Source organism: Sceloporus occidentalis, unplaced genomic scaffold, assembly GCF_023333645.1.
Source record: "Sceloporus occidentalis isolate IW3139 unplaced genomic scaffold, rSceOcc1.0.p SCAF_4, whole genome shotgun sequence".
NCBI classification, from domain to species: Eukaryota; Metazoa; Chordata; class Lepidosauria; order Squamata; family Phrynosomatidae; genus Sceloporus; species Sceloporus occidentalis.
The window spans coordinates 98,086,509-98,104,786 of record NW_028316984.1 but is presented as its reverse complement, the minus strand read 5'-3'; the positions used below and the strand labels follow the sequence as shown (position 1 = coordinate 98,104,786).

At 39.5% G+C, this 18,278-nt stretch overlaps 1 protein-coding gene across 4 annotated transcripts in view; it reads left to right on the top strand.

Moving 5' to 3' along the window:
- Positions 1-18,278, top strand: part of LOC149314394 (oxysterol-binding protein-related protein 5-like) — a 642,611-nt gene that overhangs the window by 613,746 nt on the left and 10,587 nt on the right. For all 4 annotated transcript variants that reach the window (XM_089521022.1, XM_089521020.1, XM_089521021.1 and 1 more), the window contains exons 9-18: positions 1,599-1,815; positions 4,434-4,618; positions 7,096-7,177; positions 8,884-8,982; positions 9,086-9,182; positions 10,883-10,981; positions 12,657-12,754; positions 13,704-13,793; positions 17,048-17,184; positions 17,644-17,829. In XM_089521022.1, coding sequence (XP_089377148.1) covers positions 1,599-1,815; positions 4,434-4,618; positions 7,096-7,177; positions 8,884-8,982; positions 9,086-9,182; positions 10,883-10,981; positions 12,657-12,754; positions 13,704-13,793; positions 17,048-17,184; positions 17,644-17,829 — 1,290 coding nt within the window. The remainder of the gene's footprint in view (positions 1-1,598; positions 1,816-4,433; positions 4,619-7,095; positions 7,178-8,883; positions 8,983-9,085; positions 9,183-10,882; positions 10,982-12,656; positions 12,755-13,703; positions 13,794-17,047; positions 17,185-17,643; positions 17,830-18,278) is intronic.

Genomic DNA, 18,278 nt, shown 5'->3' with positions numbered 1-18,278 from the left:
CTACAAATACTGAGGCCATAGTATTTCCAATGTCTCTGTACAGTTGTGAAGGTGGACTGTGAAGAAAACTTACAACAAAAGCATCAACTCATTTGAAATGTGGTACTGGAGGAGAGTTCTATGAATACCATGGACTTCCAAAATGATCAATAAATGGGTCCTAGAACAAATCAGGTCTGAACTCTCCTAGAAGCTAAAATGACCAAACTGAGGCTATTGTAGGAGAGATCATGAGATCATTTTGGAGAGATCATGAGATCACATGATTCATTAGAAAAGACAATAATGCTTGTTGAAGTGGAAAGCAGTTGGAAAAGAGGAAGATCATATTACAGGTAGATAGACCCAGGGGTGGAACAGATCAGCTGCAAAAGCTGGCTTCTGAGCAGCTTGGGGGTGCAGCCCAAGATGCCCTGAATCCATCCAGCCAACCACACAAGGGTGGCTTCAAGACATTCCAGGAGGACAGCATGTTCTGCCAAGGTAGCCTAAGGTGGCCCAAACCCAACCCAAATAGGAGCGGATCTTTTCCCCCTCCCTACTTGGGCTAGTGGCAGAGGGCACCTTCAGGACCACGTAATGTGTTTGCTGTGGTCCCAAGGCTTCATGCTGCCCCTTCTTGCCAGTGTATTCCATCCCTCAGTCAAGGAAGCCACAGCTCTAAGTTTGCAGGACCTGAGCAAGGCTGATAATGACAGGGTTTCTTGGAGGTCTCTTATTCATAGGGTCACTGTCGGTTGAAGCCAATTTGATGTCAATCAACAACATAAGTTTATAAATGCTAATGATTGTATAAGCTCAAAGTAGTAAATCAAACACACATGCTAAGAAATGATCTACCAACTCCAAGACCATACCAACCATACCTGCAGAAAGCATTAGAGTGGGATTTCGTACATGGGTTTCCCAGTTGGCATTTAAAGTTGAATTGCAATATTTTGTTATATATCAAATCCTATAATTCAGATTCATGTGATTCTAATGCATGACCCTTTTCTTCCCAAAAGAAACAAAAGCAAAGGACAACTAAGCTAATACTAATGGGCAGAGGTCCAATGAAGAACTATACTGTACTGATGTGGCTTGTCCTGCATGCTGAAATAACCCAACTTGGTTGAGATCCAATGGAACAACCTCACAGTGAAGCTTCTCACACTCTTTGGAGAAGCAAATTTATGAGAGCAAATGTTGCCAGCCACACATTTTCAAGAATCAGTAATCTGTACTTATTTTTCACTTGTAGGATTGGCTTAAGCATCAGTAGAACTAAAACAATGCAATGAAATATTTGTGGAGATCAGAAAAAATGTTTTTCTGCCTTCCTTTTCCTAGCTTGGCCTTGTGTATTAATAACTGAATGACTAGTTCAAGCTTGTATGGTGAATCAACCAAGTTGTCTTTGAACAAGTGACAGTCCTAATGATTGCCACATTCAAAACATCTTTGGCCAAAGTTTCCTTGAAAGTCTCCAAGGAACTCTCCCTCTAGTGCAAACTTGTACTTCTTGACCCATGTTCCATGGACAGGGTGGAACAGCCTATCTCACCTAGTTTTTAGTACCTTGAAAGTAAGGTGTTATTACCATTTGTATGTTTCAGTCTTAATGAATCAGCTTTGGAGAACCATCACCTGGAAAATGACGCTTTTTCAGACAAATCTGAAAGAGACAACATAGAAGAGTCTGAGAATGAAATGCACGAGAACAACCGGAAAACAAATGAGAGTGAGAGCGATCAGTCTGAAATCCATGGGGAATTGTCCCAGGAAAATAAAGGAACAACCTACTTGGAACAGAACTATGAAGAATTTGGGGAGGTAACAACTGCTTTAGTTTGTCACTGATCTGCATTATTTCCTAGCCACTTGAACATCTTTACATCCAGAGAGCTTTCTTATGTATTTGGTATAAAGTCCCACTGTGCTCAGTTGGGTTTACTCTCTTGTAAATGTGTTTAGGATTGTAATCTGAGTGATTGACCTGACTGATATCTCATGAACATATCTTTTCCTACCCCAATGGAACATTTACTGTCATACAGTGTATAAGCTTTTCTCAGGAACAAACTCACAGGAAATGGGATCAGATTCTGCAGAGGATGATGAAGGAAAGCAATATATAGGGTTTTTTGGGGGTGGGGGCAATAGGAGAAGCCAAGAGAAAAATTCAGAACCATGGCAACAATCCATTAGACCTTAATCAATGTTTACATTTTACTGGGATGCCTTAGCACATTTCAGTGTTCTCTTTTTTCACCGTTCCTTTTTCTGTTTATAAGCCAGTAGATGTATATTGGGCCACTTACGAATACTTTTGAAAGATTTACATCCTTCTCTATACATATATTCTCTGCAGTGGACAAATATGCTATGTAAGGTTCAGAGACAATCCACTAAAGAATAACAGTTTTCTCAGACATGGTTTGCCCTTCTCTGTAGTTTAAAAATTATGGCATTTGGATTTTGTTCCTGTTTTTCCAGTACCCTCTGTATGCACACTGTAAATAGCCTCTGATTGATCTTTGTGGCTTACTTAGAAGATGGTTAGTGTACTGGCAGAAATCAATGTATATTATGGGGGAAAGCAGCTACTTTTAAATAATATTACATTTTTTTGTTTTTTGAGTACTAAAGAGATATACAAGTACTGTCAGTTTTAAAAAGGTAGTTTTGTGCTTGAAGCATTTGATGCATGGTGTTGGCAAGACTTGATTTTCAATTCATTGGACTATATGTGTGTAAGACCAAGATATATGCCCCTGTGCAGTTGGTAAATACATCTGATGCGAACATGGACAGATCAATACACATCATGGCCTACAGCACAACTGCAATCATTTTTGTCTAATAGTTTCCATTATCCAAGGAGGATCAAGCTTAGGGTTGTTGTTCATCTTTGGCACAAGATGGATTACAACTTATAAAAATCAATAGAAAAAGAAAGAAAGATTTTGTTGGTCCTTGCTCTGAACTCTTCTTTTTATCAAACTGAGTTCTGCACTTATTACAAGAGTTGTAAACTAAATTCTCACAGTGAACTTGCTCAGCACAATAGTGCTTTCTAGCCAACTTGAGAGCATGAGACCTATGATTCCACTTTAACTGCCATGGCTGATCCTATGGAATCCTGGGATTTGCAGGATTATTTATAGAGGAGTATTTAGAATTCTTAGCTTCCCCAAACTACAAAGCCCAAGATTCCATGGCCGTGGCCATTATTGTGGAATCATAGTACTATAATTGTATAGTGTGAAAAGGCCCGTGATTTCTCAGATGCATCTGGGACATGTTTTTGCTTATAGCCCCTTTCATGCATGTAGTGTGCCAGATGGAAGAATTGCTGTTCTACAAGTCCCAGAGTCCCCAACCAGCATAGTTAGTGATTCTGGGAGTTGTAGTTAAAAAAACAAACCAACACCTTCAAACTCTGACTAATCTATAAACTAAAATTCTGCCATTCAAGAATTCATGTGACTGTATGATAAAAGCTAAGGAGAAGGTGTTAAAATATGGAAGCCATTTCCGCCTGTGCAGGGAATATCTGTTCACTAGGGCTCATTCATATTACACAGTTACAGTACTATTAACCCACTTTAACTGCTATGGCTGCATCCTAAGGAATTAGTTTGGTCTTATTTTGAAAGAATATGTCATATGGAAATTTCAAGGAGGGAGGACCTGAATAATTTCAAACAATAATCAAAGCTACCTTGGATCTCATCCCTTGAGAAAAGCGGGCCTGGCTAAAGCAATAAATAAATTTTCTGGAAATTATTTTAATAATACACAGAAAAAGATGCTACTTAAAATTTTAACTTAACTTATATTTAATTCAAAATATTGTGGGTGGACTGTAACTACACTGCTTTTGATGCTCTAATTTTTAAAATAATTTTAGCTATGCTGTGTTTTAACTATTATGTTTTAATATTAGTATTATTTAACTAGTTTATAACTTAATATTTCAGTTATACCATTTTTAAATTATCATAAGCCACCTTGAATCCAGTTTTGGGAGAAAGGGGGGGGATAGAAATCCAATATAAATAAATAAAATCATAGCATTTTGTTAGCAGTTTAATTGTAACGGCTCCACCCTATGGAATTCTGGGATTCTTAGTGTGGTATAGCACTAGAAGTCTCTAGCTAAGAATCCTAAATGCTTCTTCCACCATTGAACATCCCAGGATTCCATGGGACATTGCCATGCCAATTAAAATTGAATATAGCACTTTAATTATAGAGTGTGGATGGGCCCCTAGACAAGATTTATTTTTTTTAAAAAAAATCCATTATATATCCGTTATAACCATTATAGTACTATGGGTTTTTTAAAAACAACAACAACAACTAGGGATCTCATTGCTGTACCATCAACTAGGCCTATCCAAACCCCAAACACCATACTTCACAGAGTGATTTCTTTTCTTCTTTAGACAGGTGAATACTCTCAAACAGAAACGGTGTCTGATGAAAACAAGAGCTTGATGTGGATCCTTCTGAAGCAGCTGCGGCCTGGCATGGACTTGTCTCGTGTGGTTCTGCCCACTTTCATCTTAGAGCCCCGCTCTTTCCTCAATAAGCTTTCCGATTATTATTACCACGCCGACCTACTTTCCCAGTAAGCAGCACTGGCCAGCTTTTCTATGATGTCAGGCACATCTGTGCACAGATGTGCAAGAGCATCAGCCTAGCTGGAGCTGGGGCATTTGTGTGCTTGAAAGGGTTTCTTGATAATACATAGGCTCTCAAAGTTAATCGGTGGACACAGTAAATCAGGCCATAAATCCACTCTGGTGACCTTTAGTTGTAGAACTGTTTATGGGAATTGTGAGAATAGGAAGAGGGGAAAGTAAGTGGTCGGGGATCTGTGATGCAATTGGTACTGCATCTTTGCCCACCAGTAAACAACAATAATTGTGTCCCTCTAAAAGCTGCCCACTGGTATACAGAATCTCAGTTGTTGTGATTTATAGGAAAAAGAACAAATAGATAGGTAAGGTGACTAAGATGATCCCCAACGTCTACTGTTGAAGAACTGTACCAAAAAGAGAGAGAGTAAATATACTGGAGCACCAGACTGGGAGGCAGCAACATTTGACAGAAGCAGGCACAGCATCTGCCCTATGATCGTTCTTATTTCTTGAATCAAGAAACAAGCATAGTCATCTAAGTCTGTTAAAAATTTAGCTGGTAATGGTAGATACAGTGGACCCTTGTTATACAGTGGGGTTTGGTTCCAAGATTCCCTGTGTATAACAAAATCCGTGTATGCTCAAGTCCCATTAAAAATAATGACATAGCAAAATGGTGTCCCTTATAAAAAATGGAAAATCAAGGTTTGGTATTTGAAATTTATACTTTTCTTGAACATTTTCAAACCGTGTATGCTTGAATCCGTGTATAAAAAATCCGTGCATAAGAAGGGCTGACTGTAATTGGTAATGAAAAAACAGCTTATTTGAAGATATGGTGCTTTTCTTTCTACCAGAAATCCAACTAGCAGGGGTCAGTGATGTAACATAAGAAATCAGTGAGTTAGAAAAGAATGCTTTGCCAGCAGTCTAGATGTTGAGAACTTCCTAACAATCTCACCTAACCTCAAATCCACTTCAAGATATTTGGTGATCTAGGCTGGCATTGTAAACCACTATCTCATGGCCCTATATTCCTCCACTGCATCTATTCCATATTTGGCTGCCTAAGCCCTTTGAAGCAGAGATGGGAAGGAAGGACTAAGACCTGCCAGAGGATTCAGCCGTCTTTGTGCCAAGATGCTGGGACTTTTCTGTTTCTATTCTGAGCAAGACTGCTTGGTGCTGCCCTCAAGGTGTCAGAGTAGGCAGCTGGTACTGTAATATCCTAGCAGTTTGCCCATGCTTTTTTCTGTGTAAATTGAAGGCAGATAGTAATACTGTGATCTACTCCCATCTCATGCTTACTCCCATTAATGCTCAGATATAATGATAATAACAGCAGTTATTAAAACTAAAGATGATATACAAGTTGTAATAGAAATTTAATTATTTGCTTTTTGTGTGCATTCATGTTATTTCCAACTTATGGTGACTTTTCTTGCTGTTAATTGTGGTTAAGTCAACTTTGACTTATGGCAACCATATGAATGAGAATGTCATCAGCAGTCCTGCTCAGGTTTTGCAGACTCAGGGCTGTGGCTTCCTTGACTGAGTCCATCCACCTGTAATGCAGTCTTCCTCTTTTCCGGCTGCTGTACCAAGCATTATTTTCTTTTCTAGTGAGTCATGTCTTTTCATAAGTATGACACTCTCAGCTTAGTCATCCTGGATTCCAGGGACATTCCAGGTTTGATTTGCTGCTGTTGTTATTGTTCTGTTCCTTCAAGTCATTTCTGACTTATGACATCCCTAAGGTGACTCTATCACAGGTTTTTCCTGGCAATATTTGCTCAGAAGGGGTTTGCCTTTGCCTTTTACTTTTTGTACCCAAGGAAGGGGTAATGCAGGAAGAAGCCTCAATACAGCATCTATTAAAAGACTATCAAACTACATTATTTCTGCAGTGTAGATGCATCCACAGTCTGACTTTTACCCCTTTGTTTCTTTTTTTAAAAAATAGGATTTCCAGTAATAAACATAAATGACAGCATACAATCCAAATGAGAATTCTTATCCCATCCCTTCCTCCCTTCATTTTTTTTTTTTGAGTCAATATTTCAGGATTAGTCCAAATTGCATCTGACTGTACTGATCTATTCCAGAACCAGATTGAACCAATCCAGTTTGGAGCTGGTAGAAAACTGAACCAAATGGCCAAATCAGTTGCACAGCCCTACTAAGAACAAATCATGTTTAATTCCTAAATTGTGTATTGAAAATACAATTAAACCAAACCTCTTAAATGCCAGGTCACTTCCTACTTTGTCTTCTGATGGGAAGACTTTAAAGGGATAGTGGAGAGTTTTCACATTGTGCTGCTGTTGAAGTTATTTATTTATTTATTTATTTATTTATTGTGTCTGATGAGATATTACTTCTCTATGAATTAATTGTGGAGATGTGAGCCTATACCAAAGCCACCCAGTGGAAGTAAAATAGCTATTATTCTTCCTCCCATTAGAGCTGCTCTCGAAGAAGATCCATATTGTCGAATAAAGCAAGTCTTAAGATGGTACCTATCGGGCTTTTATAAGAAGCCAAAGGTAAGGAAATGCTGCAGTTATATCTGAGGGTTATATAATTAGGATCCTTTTTCATTTACAGTTCATTCCTACAATTAAAAGTGGTCATTATGAGACTACAAATTTTCCAGAATATTTTGAGTTCTGGGGATAAACAGAATTATTAAGAATGTATGTTAAATCATTGCTTCTCATGCTACCTGATACCCATTTTTTTTAATTTATTAAATGTTATGTTGTTGTTGCTGCTGCTGTTACTGTTCATTGCCGTCAAATCATTTCTTACTTATAATGACCCTAAAGTGAATCTTATCATGGGCAGTCCTTGCCAACATTTGTTCAGAGGGATTTTGCCTTTGCCTCCCTCTGAGGCTAAGGGAGTGTGACTTGCCCAAAGTCACCCAGTGGATTTCCATGGCTAGGAAGGGATTCAAACCTTCATCCCATAGAATCTGAGCCCAGCTCTCAAAACCACTACACCGCTCTGGCTTCTTAAAATATTTCTGTCCCTCCCTCTATTCAAAAATGTCAGTGCAGTTTACAATAAAATCAATTTAAAACAATAAAGAAGAATTTTTTTTAAAATAACTAAAATATATGTTAAACAATTTATCAATTAAAAACAATTTAAAACCTGTTAAAACATTTTAAAATAGTACAACCATAGCACATAGGCAGCCTGGATAAAATAAATCAGGCCTAAAACTTTTGACTTGCTGCCAAAATGATAACATTGGTGTGATCTGGCCTCCAACTGGAGGGCATTCCACAACTGAGGTGCCACCACAGTGAAGGCCCTCTCTCGTGTCTTCAACAACGCATTTCCCCACAGATGGGACATAGAGGAGAGCTGATATGGGGATGGGCAATCTTTTTTCCATAATGTGCCAGGAGCCCGTACCATATTGGCTACAACTATTTTTTTTCTTTCCTGGAAACTCACTGTGACCAGCCACTAATAGCTTGTGTACCAGCACTGGTCCACAGACCATCATTTTTGAATAATGCTCTGTTAAGTTATTTTGTAAGATATAGGGCCAGAACAGACAGGCTAGAATAAAGCTGCTTTGGGTCACTTTGGAGGTAAGCTATTTAAATGATGCATATGTCCTAAGAGGCCAGATTCTGCACCAAAGCTGTCCTTAGGACTGGAGCATGGCTTTGATGTGGCTTCCGGCCTCTTAGGACACATGCAACATTCAAACAGCATACCTCCAAAGTGGCCCGAAGCAGCTTTATTTTGGCCTGTCTGTTTGGGCCCATAGTTTGCTTCTCACATTGTTCTAATGATGCAGCAGATTAAAAAGCAAACTGAAAAAGCAATGAAGTGTCATAATCCAGTAAGGTTCATGTGAACTAAATAAGATTCCCCTAAAGCAGGAGGGGTGTCTTTCAGATGTCATTAAGTTGCAACTGTTAGTATTCATCACTGTTGGTTTTGCTAGCAAAGGCTTCTGGGAACTGGAGTAGCAACACCCCAGGCTGCTCCTGCACCACGCTCCACCAGTTCCTTTGCAGGCATACACAAGTGGCATTAGCACTGGATGAAAATTATTATCCTTCTCTACATTAAAAGATGTATCTGGATGGTTCAGATGGGGGCTGAATGAACACTGCAGTGTGGATGGTTGTCTTGATTCACATAAACAGTGCTGCTACTATAGAAAATTGTAGTGCACATATTGGAGCACTAGGTTTTAATGATGTCATGACCTCTTCTCTTCCAGGGAATAAAAAAGCCATACAATCCCATTTTGGGAGAGACCTTTCGTTGTTGCTGGTTTCATCCACAGACAAACAGTCACACATTTTATATAGCTGAGCAGGTAACTTGTAACCACAATTAAAGTAAACATTTTGTGCTATAACACATCTGAATGAAGTGGTACATATGTTTATTGTATTGTATTATGTTGACTTCCCTTGTAGGTTTCTCATCATCCTCCAGTATCAGCCTTTCATGTCAGTAACAGGAAGGATGGATTCTGTATTACTGGCAGCATTCTAGCCAAATCTAAGTTTTATGGTAAGACATCTGTCAGGGATGCTTTGATTTGGATTTCCTGCATGGCAGGGGTTGGACCGGATGGCCCTGGTGGTCTCTTCCAACTCTATGATTCTATGATCAGGGTCATCAGTGACCAATGAAAAAGAAAAGTTTACCCTGGTATGATCTCACGATTCTTCATTTTGCTTCTGTCAACTGAAAGAAAAGTAACCTACTTTATATTTTGTTATTCTTCATGGGATACTTCAGTGATACATTGTGAAATAATCAGTTTCACTTAGGTAGAAAATGGACTTACCCTTTTAAGAGCGGGGAAGCCAGCCTGTACTGCTATCTTCAGTACATATATGAGTTTGTTGTTGTTTTAATTCCAAGATAAACTATCCAAAACAAGTTCTTCAAGTTTCCAGCATGGCTCAGCTTGAATGTGGGGTGAAGGAGGGTGAGAAGGCCTACCAGAGAAAGCTGACTGCAGCCATGATGATTATGGATCATACTCTCCTCCAATCTCCAAAGCAGTTTTAACAACTATGTAAAATAATTGCAATTTGAAACATAAGGTAATGAGTGAGAGGATTAAGTAAAAGTGGTCTATCCCTCTGGGGTATACAGAGAGAGAAATAAAGGGTGAGATTGGCCACTGACATCACCATTTGACTTGGCAATACACATGTGGGGTGTAGAGAATAATAATCAGTCTCTGCGGCTGGGGTCCTTTGTGGGTCAATAGTGGTTCAATGTTGTCTGAACTTGCATAAGGAGGTGTAGGTCCACCATTTCTGCCAGACTGGATAGCTCAGTCCTTCCTCTCTGATAATCTGCACCCTGGAGGCTCTCAAAAGGCTCTCAAACAGAATAATTAATCTGGGAGTCAGTGTTTTGTATTAGCTAGAGCGTTGAATTAGGATTTCAGAGAAGAGAGTTCAAATTCATACTTGTCTAGAAATTCTCACTGGGTAACCTGAACAAGTCATTCTCTCGCAACCTAATTTAATTTATTTATTGGGTTGCTGGGTAAAAAATGGGATTGGATACCATGTGAATCAGCTTGACCTCTTAGGAGGACAGGCAGCATATAAGTGTAACAAATGAATAATTGTAGCAAAGTTGATAGGTTGTAAAACTCTAATCATGCTGTTGTATGGTGGATTCCATGTTTCCTTATACACATTGCAGAATGATCCTGGAGAAAAGTGGGCTAGGGCCTGATAGGGATTACCATTCAACATCATCTGGAGGCCTATGCTTTCCCTACCATTGATCTAGAAGAATAGACTGCTGAGATATCCCAGCACTTCCCCATAAAACCAGTTGCACTTCGCCTTAAAAGGCAAGAAAGAAGGCAGACCCTGTGTTTCTTAAAATTAAACAAAAATACCTTTGGTTTATACAGTGGAGCCTCCGCATACGCTGCCTTTTTATAGGCGGCTTTGAGCATAGGTGCTCAAAGCCGCCGGCGTGCGCGGGGCGGAAGGGGCGGCGCGTCCCATTCAATTGAATGGGTGCGCGCACCTGTTGTGCCTTGCGCATCGCCGCGCACGAGCCCCATTGGAAACAATGGGGCTCGAGCATAGGCGGATTTTTTTATACGCGGAGGGATCCGGAACGGATCCCTCGCGTATAATAAGGTTCCACTGTACATCTTTCTCTTGTTCCCCGGTTATAAGTAGGTTGATCACAACATAACTAGATAATCATCAGTGCTCTTGTTTCTACAGGTAATTCACTTTCAGCATTATTGGATGGCCAAGCTAAGCTGACATTTCTAAGCAGTGGGGAGGAGTACATCATTACTATGCCCTATGCGCACTGCAAAGGTGAGATATTGGTAGAGTGGGGAACTGCAGGTTTTCTGTCCTCTCTTGCTTTGGAATTCTTTTCTCTGCCTTGAAGAGGCATCCACCAGCAACAAAAAAAAAAAAATCTTGTATCTGTAACAAGTTTGCAGACCTACTTACTTTTAAAATAAATAAATAAATAAATAAATAAATAAATAAATAAATAAATGATCAGACTGCTAATACTTTCCGGTGGGACTAGGCCAAATGATGAGATGGAACAGGTTAAGGCTGTCAGTGAAGTGTAGCCATCCTAGATCTCTAGTTGCATATAGAAGCCTGGAGCAGGCACTTGGATTCCAGCCATAAAAGGGAAAGGATGACAATTTTTCTAAACTATTATGGAGCAAAATGAAAGTGAGATATTTGCAATGTGTTCCACCTTCCAACTCCACTTGCTCAGGAAGAGCTTTGCCTTTTTCTTGAGCAGTAAGAAAAAAACATTGGCAGAGCTTTGGAAGGCACTCCTGGAACTCCAAGGCTATACTTGTATGTACAGTGGGCTTTTGGTATCTACCGGGATTTGGTTCCAGGACTCACCCCCCCACCCCCCATGGATACCACAATCAGTGGATGCTCAAGTCCCATTGTGTACCATATAGTAGTAAAATGGAATCCCTTATATAAAATATCAAATCAAGGTTTGTTTTTGGGAAATATTTATTATTAAATATTTTTAAGCCATGGATAAAGAATCCATGGATATGGAAAGCCAACTATAGTTCTCCCTCCTTCCCTGATTAGCTCTGGCACATATTGCAGAAAGCAAGAGAATGGGGCTGTTGGTTACTACTTGGGTTCCTCCTTGTCTACCTTGACTTCATGATACCTGAATGACACAAGAAGCAATCTTTGTCACCTCCATTCATTTGAGGTGCAGAGTGAAAAAAAAAAATTCAAATAGTGCCACACTGATAGCTGTGACCTCCTGCTTCTTGTTCAGTTCAGATGGGTGCCGTGCTCTGCTCCTCTCCCTCCTCTTCCCATTAGTCCTGTACTTGGAGTCATAGGAGGAAGCAGTAAGGGCTAGAATGGCAACTAAAAATCACTGCTTTTGCACAAAGAAGCAAAAAAAGTCCCTTGCAGAGCCAAGATTAGACAGGATTGTTTCAATTGACCTAAAATCACTTTGCAGAACAGACATAATGGACAACCTGCCTACCCATGCCATAGATTATGAGTGGTAAACCAGTATGATGTAGAGATTAGATGGGTGGACTATTACCTGGGAGTTCTGAGTTCTTGCGTCACTGAGCCAAGAAACACTTGGGCAAGTCACTATTTCTCTGCCTGACCTACCTCAGACCGTTGTTTTGAGGATAAATTGGGAGGAATATAGACACATATGCCACCTTGTGTTCATTTGACAAAAGACAGGACATAAACATATCTAATAAATAGTTATAAATGATAAATACAGCATGTCTATACATCTGTAAGGTTAGACCCTTTTGTGATTTTGTAAAATGTGCCACAGAACACAGGGAAGTGAGGATGTTTCAGGTTGATGTTATGTAACCAAATATTTGTTGAAGAACCAGAATTCTTTCTGTATCATTTTATGCAAGTCATAATGAACATGGTTAGCTATTTTAACACCATACGGAGTCTGTGCAAAAATAATATCCTGTTAATGTTTTTTCTTCATTTCTAGGAATTCTGTATGGTACCATGACAATGGAGCTTGGGGGGAAGGTTACTATTGACTGTGAGAAAAGCAATCATCGAGCAGAACTGGAATTCAAATTGAAGGTAACCAACTTTGTTTCACATTTTGAACATGACTCCAGCACTCCAGTTCTACTTTATTTTTGTAGTTATTTCTGTTTCCTTTTCAGGGTCTCCCACCCACCCAGCCTGTTTTCCAATTATGGCTAATCTTGCAAACCTTGCTAGTTTTTCATCAGTTATGTATTGTGCATGTTAAAGGGAGAAGGGGAATATCATGCATAAAATCATAAGTCACCTCCAACAAGGGGATATCCGAAAGGACTTCAACACTACTTCTGAAAATAGTATAAATTTCTTCAAGGCTCTTTAAGATGAGATTATATATTGTAGTTGTAAACAGGAAGGCGGGGTCTAGGGTGTCAAACTGTGTGGCTGTTTCAGTAAAAGGGAGTAAGACGTCATCTGCCATTACATTTGCCAGCTCACTGTTCTACAGCCATCAGCTGATCAAAATAAATTGAGTATTACACTACTTTCTGCTACTGTTTGGTATACAACCCTGTGATTTTGGAGTCTCCATGGGGACGTGGCTATGAAGACTTGAAAGCCTGCACTTCTAAATTCATTCCTATGCCACTGGTTGTAATGCAGTCAACTAATGTCTGCGCACTAGAGTTGTCCCAAGTTGGTTCATATTTGATAAATGAAGCAGTATGTGGTCTGAATGTACCCAATTATGCACTGAATAATTATATCAGACTTTGTCCAGACTATCCAATGAGCACTTCACCCTGCAGAAACCTGAAACGTGTGTATCTTCACAACCTATGTTTTGTCACATGACAGAAATTACACCAACTAGAAGCCTAGGATTACCAGGATACAGGACTGTACTTGTCTGAATTCTGAGAGCTGTCAATTGTGCTTCTTTCTGACCTCCAGTAGATATAATTTTAGTTTGGCTGTTTTCTTTTCCTGGCTGAATAATGGTGGTTTTTTTTTTTTTTTCCTATTCCTTTCCTCCCAACAGCCATTCTTCGGTGGCAGCACAAGCATTAATCAAATCTCGGGGAAGATTAAATCGGGAGAAGAAGTGCTGGCAAGCCTCGATGGACACTGGGTAAGAAATCATAATCCTCTTTGCTGACAATTTTAAAAAATGCATGTCCAGACTGCCAAAGAACAGTTGGGAATAATGTTGTGTGTCATGCTACTTTGAAACAGATCTTTAAATTAAAAAGAAGAGGTTCTGGTATAAAATTGATGCAACCAGCAGTTCCATTTGCTCAGACATATATCTTGCTGATATGATTCACAATGCTGGCTCAAATTCTGAAAAAGGAACTAACCTGACTTCAGCCAATAATAATAATAATAAATATTTATTTTTATCCCTCCTCTTCCGCTTTGAGGATCAAGGCAGGTAACAGCAAAGTGAACACAATATACAACAATAAAAACAACAAGCCCCACAAGACCCCGACCCAACCCTCCCTCCCAACTATAAAATTAAACAGTAAAAAATGTTTAAAAAGTACATAACAATACATCAAAGTTTTTTAAAAATCACAAATAAGAAAAATAATAAAAGGAGGGGGATTCAGTTGGTTCTGGACATTATCAGTCGGAGAAGCCTAGCACATAAAGCTTGAGTATGTACCAGTAGCCAGTGAAGCAGTGGCTATTTAGGGATGAGCAATGGTGGCCTTCCAGATAATTTTGGCCTACAACTCCTAGAACCCTACCTGGACCAAAGGGATCTTGAAACAGTGGTACATGCTCTGGTAACCTCTCGCCTAGACTTCTGCAATGCGCTCTACTTGGGGCTACCCTTTTATCAAGTTCAGAAGCTAATTAGTACAAAATATGGCAGCCAGACTGGTCACTGGTGCATCTAGGTTTGACCATATAACACCTATATTAAAAGATCTTCACTGGCTCCCTATTAGCTTCCGGGCACAATACAAGGGGTTGGTTATTACCTATAAAGCCCTACATGGCTTGGGTCCGAGTTACTTAAGGGACTGCTTCTCCCTATATAATCCGCCCCGCACTCTTAGAACATCGGGCAAGAATCTATTGGAAACTACGGACCCTAAATATGTTTCCACTTTGCAAAGAGCCTTCTCCATAAGGGCTCCGAGATTGTGGAACAACCTTCCTGAGGACATACGTTTGGCGACCTCATTAGAGGCATTTAGGAAAGCAGTTAAAACCGAGCTCTTTCACCAAGCTTACTCTGATGTGATATAACACACCGACTGACTTGCCCCCTCTTGAATGAGACGCTGGTTGACTTACTGATTGTACTGTTTAATTGTTAAATGTTAATTACATGTTGGATATTTTAATTGTTAGTAATTCGTTTAGAGAATTTTACTGCTTGTATTGTGCTTTTACCTAGTCTGTAACCCTACTTCGATCCAAGTGGGAGAGGCGGGGAAACATAAATAAAATTTTATTATTTATTATTAGTCCTAGCTAGGACAGCATAACCATTAATAAAGAATTATGCAAGTTGCTATCCAAAAAATAAAAAATATGGAGGCCCACAGTTGTCTATCCTTGAGGACATCATTTAGCTGTGCTGAAAGGCCTTTGGAGAAGGGAAGGGAAACACAGAGGGAATTTCTTGATGTTTCATCTTACTAACAGTAGTGAGGGATGTTTTCTTGAGAAGAAACAGAGAACCTTTCATTGAGAACCTCTTGCACTCAGTGGACCCTTGTTATCCACTGGGGTTAGGTTCCAGGACCCCCTGTGGATAACAAAATCCATGGATGCTTAAGTCCCATTCAATCCAACAGCATAACAAAATGGTGTCTGTTATATAAAATGGAAAATCAAGGTTTTCTGTTTCAAATGTATGCTTTTTCTGAATATTTTCAAGATATGGATGCTTGAATCCATGGATTAAAAAAATCTGTGGATAAGGAGGGCTGACTGTACTCAGTTATAATAAAGGGCATGCATATCCCCAGTTGGTCTCTATAACAAAAGGCAGACAACATGGTGGAAGCACCTTCCACAGATATGTAGAATGTCAAGATTTAAAATGCAGGGATAGTGTATCTACTCCATGAAATCAGAGCAGTGAAGGTACCATGAGAAACAAGCAGTTGGTTATTTGACAACTAATCATACCCTGAAAATAGAGGGACTGCCAATCTTCAAGTTTATGTAGATCTTGGCTATATTCACTTCATGTATTCTTCTCCAATCCATTTTTAACTGAAATCCCATGATTAATATTATCTAGTGTGCAGTATCTCAAAAAATAAAACCCTGCAAGATGTAATGGAATATAAACCTATGTGATTAGAGTACTGGACTAGGACTAGAACACTAATCCACACTGAGCCAGGAAGCTCTAGGTATCCTTGAACCAGCCGTTTTCTCTCAACTTGACCTAACTCATCGAGTTTTTGCAAGGATAAAGTGGGAAGGAGAAGAGACATGTATGCAACTTTAAAGATATTAGAGGAAGGCAAAATATATGAATCCCATTTTGGGATAAAGGTGGGATATAAATCCAATAAATAAATAAATAAACAAGGCAAACAAATACATAGATACATTGTTTTTAGGCACTGCATTTGATTAGATTGTTGGAATGCAAATGTATTCTTTCTCCCAAACAACAAAAGATATTAAAGTGGTACCATATAACTATATAGCTACTAGACCAAGGGAAACCTATACCCTCCCACCATCTGTCACCTTTAGCCACCTGGCTAGTGCTGATAGAAGCTGGAATCCAAAGGCTACTGTAGAATCCCCAAACCTGTTCTATAAATATGAGATTCAACCTCACTGAATGGCTGTAATATAAAACTGAAGCAACAATCCATGTGTGCTGGCTTGAGTGGTAGCAAAGAGACAGACAAAGAGGAGGGAAGACAAGATGGCAGGACACAGAGAGTCTCCTCAATACACAAAAATACAATTTCTTTTTGCACAAAGCTGGCAAACATGTAGCCCTCCAGATGTTGCTAGACTGCACCCCCTATTAGCCCTAACCAGCGTAGCCAAAGATGGGAGTTGCAGTCCAGCAATAGCTGGAGAGCCACACAACTGCCCAATCTTGATTTAGCCCAATGTGTTTCAAGTAATCCTTGTCAGGCCACTGATAGAAACAAGGGAATAGTGTGTTTCCTGGATGCTCTGGTGGAAAGTAATGATGAAGTGGTTTTGTAACAGGGAACATGGGAAATAACATTGCTTGGTTTTTGCCAATGTACCTGATAAGAGAGTATACAGAATGGGGTAGTGTATGGATAATAAAGTACTTCCTTTCACTTAAACCTTAAGGAGTCTGAGCAGACATGTCTGCTCTTTTATGTTAATATCAAATGCTTTTATTCCTTTTCTTAGGATGGAGAAGTATATATAAATGACCTAAAAAATAGCAGCACAGAGATTTTCTGGAACCCAACCAGTGAGGTGCGAAAGCAGAGATTAAAGCGTCACATTGTACTGTTTGAAGAGCAAACAGAGTTTGAATCTGAGAGGTAAGCAGGTGAACAAAAAGACAGAGACCCTACAATGGAGTATTCAGAAAATAAAGCAAGGGAAGAAGGAAGTCACATATTTCTTCTGAAGTAGTGATCTGATGGATTCTGTTTTGCAATAGAAATTTTTGATTGGACCATGAACACAGTAGGTGATAGAATTAAATCTCTCCTAACCCACACCCAAAGTGAAAGAAGGTGTTGCAGCTGAAAGGAAAGAGGCCAATTCTGAACTCTGAGCTTTTCATTGTTGGGGACCATTTTAAATGTATGATTTAATACTGCTTAATATTTCATTTCTTTTTTTGTATTATTGAATTGTTAAGAAAAATTAATTTTATGATAAATTTAATATTGCTCTTAACCCCTTCCCATTCCCTTTAAAAATACTTCTGGGGTCCATGAACCCCATCACTGTCTCTGTCCTGACCATGGACACTTATTTTGTTGTTTTGATAGACTCTGGCAGCATGTGACAAGTGCCATCAGCAAAGGGGACCAGAACAAAGCAACTGAAGAGAAGTTTGTGTTGGAAGAGGAACAGAGGAATGCAGCCCGAGAACGGAAGGACAATGGGACTGAGTGGAAGCCCCTTCTCTTTTGGCATGATCCTGCCACCAATGAATGGCATTACAAATATGAAGAGTGAGTGGCTTCAGAGCATGTGATGGTGAAAAGTTTTTTGTGTGGGTCAGAAAGTGGAAACATGCAGTACTAGGGCCACATGTAGGTTTTGGTCCAATTTTATGAAGCAAAAGCCCTCTTCAGTTTGGTTTACTGCAAGACAAATTCGTTCCTTTCCCAGCAGAACTGCTCAGTAGAAAGTTAGGTAAGAGTGACTGAGCAAATATATGAATAAGTGTAAGGACTTTATCACATGGGGGGGAAATTGTGGATTTAAACAGGCATTATCCAGTGATATTCGCATGATTGCAGTGAAGATTTTCACATACATTGCTATTAAAGATGGCTTATCCTGGAAATAACCAGGAAATAACCAGCAACAAATCATTCATAGGGAAATCCCGTGATTTGTTGCTGGTTATTCCCTGGTTATTCCCAGGATAAGTCATTTTTAATGGCGATGGTGTATG